General features: G+C 36.9%; 1 protein-coding gene across 5 annotated transcripts in view; it reads left to right on the forward strand.

The window, feature by feature from the left end:
• The window catches only part of Evi5 (ecotropic viral integration site 5), a 253,121-nt gene extending 243,952 nt beyond the window's left edge, over positions 1-9,169 (forward strand). For all 5 annotated transcript variants that reach the window (XM_004635730.2, XM_023720272.1, XM_023720274.1 and 2 more), the window contains one exon: positions 7,849-9,169. In XM_004635730.2, coding sequence (XP_004635787.1) covers positions 7,849-8,160 — 312 coding nt within the window. In that variant the 3' untranslated portion in view covers positions 8,161-9,169. The remainder of the gene's footprint in view (positions 1-7,848) is intronic.
• Positions 9,170-9,604: the final 435 nt, after the last annotated feature.

The following is a 9,604-nucleotide window of genomic DNA, read 5'->3' on the forward strand; positions in this document are numbered from 1 at the left end:
TGGTAGGACAGTTTCAATAATTAGCACATTGCATACATTCTTCCTAGTGGTTAATTGCTGTACAAGATGCGGACATGATATCGTATTTACAAACACTATAGGGTATCTTGTCTGCATCTTATACAGCAAATAACTACTAGGAAGAGAGTATGCAATGTGTTAATTATTGAAACTGCCCTACCAATTTGATTTGAAACTGGTCTCATTGCTATTTGTCTCTCAATAAAATTATGGAGAAAAAAAAAAAAGAAATCCCTCTATTCATTAAGAGAATGTAACTATATATCTATTCTAACCATTTTGAATACACAGATACAAAATGGACATTCATCCGTATCCCCTTTTTTTGTTTAGTTCCATTATTTGAATATTATAGGTGTGTTAACTCAACAAAATATTCTAAAAGAGTCCAGTAGTCCATAATAGTATTGGGTCTTCCACTTCACTGGCAGTGTCAGAAATTGTTGACCTGAGTCCCCTATAGCTCAACATAACAGCATGGCTTTACTTCTTATATTTCATTTTTATACTTTTGTGCTGGATGGTTAAAACCAACATAAAGCGGAACCTATGCAACAAGAGTTGTAGCTTTTGGGTCTGAGAAGGTCAGTGAAATCCCCTCAGGTTTATCCTGAGATCCTATACCTCAGATTGTAGATCCTTTGTCAGTGTCAGCCATGTGGATGAGTCACAGCCATTGCTTGGCCAATGTACTTTCTGTGAAAGCCTGAGAGAATGTTTTCTCTCCATGTGACTCTCCATAGGCACACACTAAATCACTTTCCTCCTTGGACCCATAATCTCCTTGATCAGAAAATTTGGGACACTACTGAGTTACATGACATTACACTACAAGTTCTCATATGTCCTGAGTCTTAAGTGACCTTGGAAGGCTAGGGCCAAAATGTTGGCTTTCCTTGCAGCCCTCCTTTTTCTCTAATTTTGGTCTGCAAATTTAGGTTGTTAACCCTCCAGAAGACAAGTTTATTGTTATTACCATACAACTTAGGCTGTTAAGCTTAGTATCACTATCTGTCTGCGTATCAGACATCTTAGGCATAACATGGAACAGATATTTTTCATCAAGTATTGATATGTTGAACTTTAAGTCCCTACAGAATATGATGGAAAAACATTTAAAAATTAGAATATATTTTAAAAATAGGCATAAAGAATTATATAATTCTTATGTTTACATGTAAGTCCAAAAATCTAACTATATACAGCCTTGAAGCAGGATAGACCCACAACATTCATTTTCCTGTCTCCTGCCTTCATTCACCACCTCCTTTTTGAACAATCATCTACCCGAGAGACAGCCCAGCAGCAACTGGCATGTCATGACAAGCAGCCCTTATTCAGAAGACCAGAATGACAGGCATTCCAAGCATGAACCTACTATTACAGATTGCCATCTTCAGTGCAGTTGCTTAGTTCACAGGTATCAGTATATATAGTTAGTCAGAGTGAGAATCTTTCCAATTAACTGCTAGATTAAAAAGTCTTCTGGAGATTCTCAGGATCATTGCCTTGCCCATCTTCTACAGAAACAATCTTTTTTTCAATGAACTTCACTACCCTTAACCATGCAATTTTTTGTCTGTGCTAGGATTGAAATCCAGATTTTCAAAATGCTATCCTTGTATAGTCAGTCCCTAAATATATATTCAGTGTTTTTCAAAGTGGATCTGCGGACCATCCTCTTTGTTATCACCTAGAATACCTGTTTAAAATAGATGCCTGAGCCCATCTGCTAGATCTAGATGTCTGAGAGTAGGACTCAGAAAACTTTTTAAAAATAATAAGTCCAGAAGGTTCCTATGAGCACCAAAACTTGCCAGTTACTGATCTAGATAATTAGGAAGTCAAAAGGGTAATTTTACCATCAATTACATTTTTTCATAAATAAGGATTCCAGAGAGACTTGCTGGGTTGCATTGTCAGTGTGATCGTCTCTCAGATAGTTGTGGCTCTTTTAGCTGATGTTGTTTGGAAAATAGTGGATGTAACTAATACCTAAAATAAATTGTTTGTAAGCATAAAAGACCTAGAAGGCAGACATTAAAAGGAAACAGTGATTTTAGTGCAATAAGCTTGTTTTTACTAAGTTTATAAAACCTGTATTTGAAGGTAAAAGAATCTGAAAGGCAGAATTAGATTATATAACATAGTTTTGCTTAAGACATTTCAGCTCAACAAGCCAAAGTTACTTTTTAAGCTCTTTTGAAGCTGGGGATATAAGAATCCAGGCCTGGGAGCATATTGTTATTTTGAAACAGTAGTGGCCATAATTTGATGATTCTTGCAGCTAGATAATTACAACATATGGCTAACTAAATCATTCCTTGTATTTTAAGTATTTCATAATAAAAAGTTTAAAACTATCTGATTGACAAAAATTAAAGGAAAAAATACTCAAGCTGGAAAAAGTGGTAGGGAACCAGAAATTTACATGCAGTGTTGTAGAGTCTGAATTATGGCCACCTTCATGAACAATAGCTTAAACAAAATTCAAAATTCTTAAGAACGTTGAAAACCGGGGCCGGGGAGATGGCTCAGTGGAATAAGCGCTTCCCCGGCAAGCGCTGGGGCCTGAGTTCAATCCCCTGTTCTGAAAAAAAAAAAATAGGGGGGCTGGGGAGATAGCTCAGTGGAATAAGTGCTTGCCTGGCAAGCACAAGGTCCTGAGTTTGATCCCTGGTACCACCAAAAAAAAAAACCAAAACCAAATGTTGAAAACCTTGTGCTGTATCTTATACTTCTCACTATATATGTTAAAGTCAAAATAAGGCAATTCTGGAGAGTTCTCTGTTCAGAAATGACCATAGCTGGGGAGACAGCTCAGTGACATAAGCACCTGCCTTCCAAGAGCAAGGTTCTGAGTTTGATCCCCAGTGCCCCCCCCAAAAAAAATACATAAAAAATCACTATATATGTTATAGACATGACCATAAATCTATTAGGAATGCTATTTACAACAAAGAGGACAGAACCTAACTCTGCCAGCAAGAGGGTTGGTTAAGTAGATGATGGTACACTCCTAAATGATACTATGCAACCATATTTGTGATATGTTAGTAATGAAAACTCAGGTTATAAAATAATATGTAGATATAGTGACCATAATAAGTATTTTTTTGGCAAAACCGGAAGATTTTTTTAAACTATTACATGACCTAATATATGTTTTTGAAAAGTACATAGACTTAGAAAAATTTAATCTCCAAGGATATATTAACATGTTAATGGAATATCTCAAGATAGTGGATTACAGAATTACTTTATTTTCTAAGTTGTCTTACACTTACAATTCCAAAGGATCCTGATCCCTGCATTTCTTTGGTGAATCTCAAAAGTATTTCTAGTCACAATTGTGACATTAAAACCTATGTCTGGGGGGGGGGGGCGGAAACCTATGTCTGGATCCCAGTAGGTGGTGCATACTTGTAATTCCAGAATTAAGGCTGCACCACAGTGATCATTGTGAATTTGAGACCAGCTGGGCTACATAGTGAGTTCAAGACCAACCTGGACTATGTAGCAGGACCTTGTCTCAAAAACCAAACAACAATAGCAACAAAATCCCTATGTCTAATTTTGCTGGGAAATTCAATGGTTTCTTTTCTTTCCAATGATATGAATTTATTTTGGAGGGGGCAAATACATTTTATTGATATATTTTAGGTCATATGGAATTTGTATCTGAACATGATATGTCTTGCTGATTCTTTTTTTCCCATTCCTTTTCTCTCCCTTCAACCCCAATGATATGAATTTATTACTGTTTATTTCCATTTTGCTAAGCATCATGAAGATACTCCTTAGCCAAAAGATTGAGAAGCAATGACGATATTCCTGTGTTATTTATCCAGACTCTAGGAAGAACAATGGATCTCAAATAGTATGCTAAATTAAGTATGTATACTTTTTAAGACATAGCCAGTGGCTTTTATCAGATTCCTAATCCCTTGATTGACCCAAAAGGAGAATTCAGCAAAACCAAAAACAAATATTCACTATTGGGGTTTTGTTTGTTTGTTTGTTTTGTTTGTCTTTCCGAAATGTTTTGTTAGCAGAAGAAATTTCCAGGAAAAGATTCTATTTAACAGAGTGCTCCTTATGCTGACCTTGAAGTCATGACTTCAGCCCAGAATAGCTTGGTAGTAGTACTGGAAAGATGGCACCCACTTGTATATGTCAGACACACACAAGACTGATGTTCATCACTCAGAGCACTCTTCTCCTGATTAACTGGATTCTGTTTCAGTTAAATCAACTTCTCAATGCCTTGGATCCCCTCATCTGCTCTTGTGCTGTTTTAGCCCAGGGCCTCACACATGCTAGACAGCATTCTACCACTGCTTTGCACCTCCGCTTGTACATGATTCTCAAATGATTCCTGAGATGTTTTAAGAATCAAATTCTAAAGCTTTACTCACAGGACTTTGATTCCTTATACTAGAGGAGTTTAATTTACATTTTAACAGTTATCTTCAGTTCTCCTGATGTAGGTGATCAGTGGATTGTATTTTAAAATACACAAATATAAATTTGCTATCCATAATAACGTGCAACTTGTTTTTGGTTGTTTGTTTTTTAGTTTTTGGTGCCGAGGACCAAACCCCAGGCTTCCAGCTTGCTAGGCAATCATTCTGCCCCTGAGCTAAATCCCCAGCTCCAACATGAAAGTTTTGTATTGTTTGTTCAGAAGGAAAGGGGTTGAGAAGATTAGTTATCTACTTCTAAATACAATTAGTTCTAAAAATTTAGTAATCAGGATAAACAGTCCAGGATTTTTTTTGGGGGGTGGGTGGGTGGGTGCAGGTTCTCACTATGTAGTTCAGGTTGGCTTTGAATTCACTAAGTAGTCCTGGCTGGCCTTGAGCTCATGACAGTGCTACCTCAGCCTTCTGAATGCTGGGATTACAGCATTAAGCCACCACTGCATCCAGCAATACAGTATTATCATTAAGGCAGCCAGTAGCCCTACATTTTAGAAGGGCCAGCTAGCCTTCTTCCATCTAAGCCAGCCCACAAAATAAGATCTCCCAAAGAGCTGGCCAGATAGTTCAGTGCACTAAAGCACCTGCTTAGGCAGAACGCAGGGACTAGGGTTCAATCCCCAGCTTGACGTGCTGGCCCCACCCCTGGCGCACACTGAGAGACTGGGCGTGGTGGTGCAGGCCTGTAATCCCAGTGCTTGGGAGGCTGAAAACAAGAAAATCACTGTGAATCCGATCTGCGTAATGAGACCCTATAGCCCCTATACTAAATACATTTAAAAAAGATAAGCTCTCTCAGAAGATGTACCCATATGAAGCCCAGGCAACCCTTTCCAGATCATACTCAAGATGTTAGAATCCCCTGCCCAAATCCTGTTCTCTCTTCCAAGTCCTATATAGGCCTCCCTCATCAGAACCAGTGTGCATACTTCTGAGTCCAAAGGATGACTATGAAATAGCTCTGATTTTGCTAGGTAGTCCCTTACTTTCACCTTCCTTCCTCCAAGAAATTCCTCTCCCTTTGCCTTGTTAACAGTTCTCAAATAAAGAAGCATTATGTCATTTGATGTTGAGGAAAAGATCACTTAACCTATAATTAATTTCCACAATTACATCGGATAAGAGACTCTAGTGTTTTAATTACACTACGCTTTGTTAGAGCATAGGAAAGCCACAGCTTTTGAAACAATTGGGAAGTTGTGGTTCTTCTGCCATACTCCTCTTCTACAACAGCCAGGAAGAAGAAAGACACGTGTTCTGTAATATTTCTTCAAAGTGTCTGGGGGAAAAAAGAAAAAAAGATTAACAGACTTAATTTAACACTCAGAGCTATAAATCATGTTGTGCAATATGTTGATAGGATGTTGCATCAGAATGTAGCAGTTATAATAATGCAGTGGGTATCACAACCTCAAGGAGGTCTTTTCGTGTTCTGTGCCTTTTTCTTAAAGATTCAGCTAAGTTTAGATCTCTTCACTATTTAAAATCCCTTGTACCTCACTTTAATTTTGTTAGGTATGTGGCATTTCTTTATAGTTGAAGGTCTACATGGGTCAGACATCACTGTACCAAGCCCCAGCATCTCTCATGTTTCCCCTTATCACACGGCAGCAGGGAAATACTGAGGTTTCTTCACTTCTTCCTGGAAGCCTGTCAGGAGAGCTGGGAGGTATTATGGCAAGATGGTAATGCCTTTATTTTCAGAACCGTTAGTTTTGAAAGGGTATGTAATATTTCCTGAATGTTTCACATTGCTTTTATCTCAAGATGTGAAAGATAGTGACTAGGAATTTGTCCTTGAAAAACAAGAATGAAGGTTGGTAGTAAGAGTAAGTATAAAAGGCATAGAGAATTTTTTAGCAAGATCTTTAATATAGTCAAAATATTTTGTAATTACTGTTTTTTAGGGGTTTTTTTATTCTACTTTATTGTAGGAGAAAAATCTTGATGTTCACAAAAATGAAACAAGTGAAAAAATATAAAAAATAAAGTTTGTGGTTGTGTGTGTGTGTGTGTGTGTGTGTGTGTGTGTGTGTAACCGGGGATTGAACTCAGGTTCTTGCACTTGCCAAGCAAGCACTTATTCTACTGAGCCATCTCCCATGCCCCAAAGTTTATGTTTAAAACAGAACCTCCTGTGGAGAGGACTGGTGTCTTAATTATATGTTAGTGCAGCTGATGTTAACTGTGGTGGTGTGTGGGAGTTTGAAGGAATGCAGGCAAAAGTGTGGCAGATCATGAAAAGAAATTACCTTTAATTCTGACAAAACTGCTTTTGGAGAGTGTGGTTTAAATTTCTAATAGGGAATCATAATTTTTATTTATAATATTTTAATAATAGAGATAATTTCTAATAGGGAACTCTAGAATTAGTGAATAGACACACACATACACATACACACACACACACTGCACACTCTGTAACCACAGGTAGTGGGGTTTTTTTGTTTGTTTGTTTGTTTTTTTTGGTGGAACCGGGGATTGAACTCAGATCCTTGTGTTTGCCAGTCAAGCACTTATCCTACTGAGCCATCTCCCCGGCCCCATCACATGTAGCGTTTTACCCCCTCAGCTCTTCCCACCAGAGGTTCTGTCCCTGTAAAACTTCAGGGGAACAGTCTGATTTCCAAGAAAGGAAGTAGAAGGAAAAGAGCTAACTAATGCATGCTGTTCCTTTCTCCTGCCTAGTGAAAAAAGTCACTCCTCCCTGAGGAAAAAGGGTTAAAGAGGGGAGAAGTGTTTCTACTCTGTGAGTGATAGTGATGCAGTGAGATGTTATAGCAGAATGGAAACTGAATTTTAATGATTTGTGAGTCATCAACATTTACAGAATTATAGACATGTTCTCAAGATGTAGTGTATGTGATAGGAATACGGTCTTGAAGTTCGTATCTTTTAGAAATACAGTTGGAGTATTTACAGGTGCGCTGATAAAATGTCTGGGATTTGCCTCGAAAAGAAGGGTGTAATTATCCAAATTCTCCATGAAGTTTAAGTTGTTGAAAGTCAGGAATGACTAGATGGAGTTTATATTTTCTCTTAGAACAATTAAGGCTTAGTTTGAACACTGCTTTTAGGTGTTGGACATTAGTAAATTACCCAAGACTCCATTTCTTAATCTGTAGAATGAGAATAATTAAATCTATTGCATAGGACTGTATGATGATTCACTTAAATGAAATTATATGCCAATTATAAGATACATAGGGAGTACTCAAAAATTGGTAGTTATTATACCTGTAAAACAGAAACAGATGAAGATATCTTAACATGAAACATTTGCTTTCTTGCTTTATGTGTGTGTTTTCTCAATTTGAGTATATTAACTTGGATTTTGTTTTAACAGCTCAGGTGCCTAAAAGGCCAGAGGGGCTTCTCAGGCCAACCTCCTTTTGATGGAATCCATATTGTCAACCATTTAATAGGAGATGATGAATCATTCCATTCCTCTGATGAAGAGTTTATAGATCATTCCTTACAAGAAGGTGGCATTGGTTTTCCTTTGCACGGAAGAGCTGTCCAAGTGTCATTGGACCCTACTGAGGCAGATGGTAGTGAAAGCGAAACAGAAGACAATGTGCTGCGGACCAGAGAGAATGATGGAGCAGTTTCCAAGGAGCAGGCCCCACAGAGAGAGTCATATTCAACCACTGTCTGACCATCACTGTGACCTAGACTGTGAATTTCTTGAAGGGATCAGTTATCATATGACTAGGGGTTTTGGAACATACATGTTTCATATGTACATATATTATGTTTTACAGTCTTAATCTGCCTTTTTGTCTTTGCCAAATTCTTCACCACTGTTTTTCCATTGCCAGAAAATAAACTGCTAGAATATGGCTAATGGGTAAAATAAGGTTTTAACAGTATTACTGAATATTAATGTTTCTTGTTTATATAAAATACAGCTATAGCTAAACATCAGAGCCATTTTCAAGTTCAAAACTATGGAAAATTTAATTTTCTTCAGACAAACTGCTCTTGTGCAATATTTTATGCTCTGTGAACAAATTGTATATTTATGTCTATCAATTTGTGTTCAAGGTGGCAGTTGACAGATATTTGACCAAGATAGATATTTGATTTTCTTGTTTTTGTTTTTTGTGTATGTGTGTTTGGAAGATATTTTTTCACTAAAATTACTATTTTATCAGTGGGCCGCTCAAGATTCCCAAACACAAAGCTTTTTTTCTGTATAATTTTATAAATACAACCTAACTTATCTATTTTGAGAGGTTTTTTTTTTTAATTTCTAATTTTGTGTGTGTCTAATGCTTCCATATGTTGGTTACTGGTCAGTTATAGGTTAACTGCAAATATATAATTTGTATATATTTATATATCTGCACTACCCAACATTGAACATCATTTTTTATGAGGAATATATATTTGCAAAATGACTGCTTGCAGGATTGTAGCAGGATGTCTGTAAATAATAGATTTTAAAAAACTTTAAAAATCTAACACTAATATTTTAATAGCTTTACTATTTTGCTTAGCATTCAACACTACCTGATTCATAACCTGTTCAAAAACACTGTTGATGATATCATACTTCATGTATGTGCAGTCAATACAGTTTTCATGATTAAAGAGATTATAGCACATTAATTAGTGCTAATATTTTACTTACTGTAATTTAAACAATGGGCTAAAGGTTCAAGATGCACAGCATTGGGGCTAGGGAGATGGCTCAGTGGAATAAACACTTCCCTGGCAAGCACCAGGGCCTGAGTTCAATCCCTGGTTCCGCCAAAAAAAAAAAAAAAAAAAAGATGCACAGCATTTATATCTGCAAATCTATGACATTATCTTCAGATTGTCTAGTTTCTAGCAATAGATAAAGCCATACGAATCCTAGCCGGGGAGATAGCTCAGTAGAATAAATGCTTGCCTGGCAAGTACAAGGTTCTGAGTTCGGTAACCCCGGTAACCACTCCCCCCAAAAAAAAATAGAATCCTTCTAAATTCTTTTGTATCATTTAAACCTTTTTCTTAGAAAAAAACTAAATGCCTGTTATTGATAAATTGGTGGAAACAACCAATTTCACTTATTCTATGGAAAGACAAACAATGTATTGACTGGATACTTTCCACTC

The sequence above is a fragment of the Octodon degus genome, unplaced genomic scaffold, assembly GCF_000260255.1.
Source record: "Octodon degus isolate 3935 unplaced genomic scaffold, OctDeg1.0 scaffold00074, whole genome shotgun sequence".
In the NCBI taxonomy this organism is placed as follows: Eukaryota; Metazoa; Chordata; class Mammalia; order Rodentia; family Octodontidae; genus Octodon; species Octodon degus.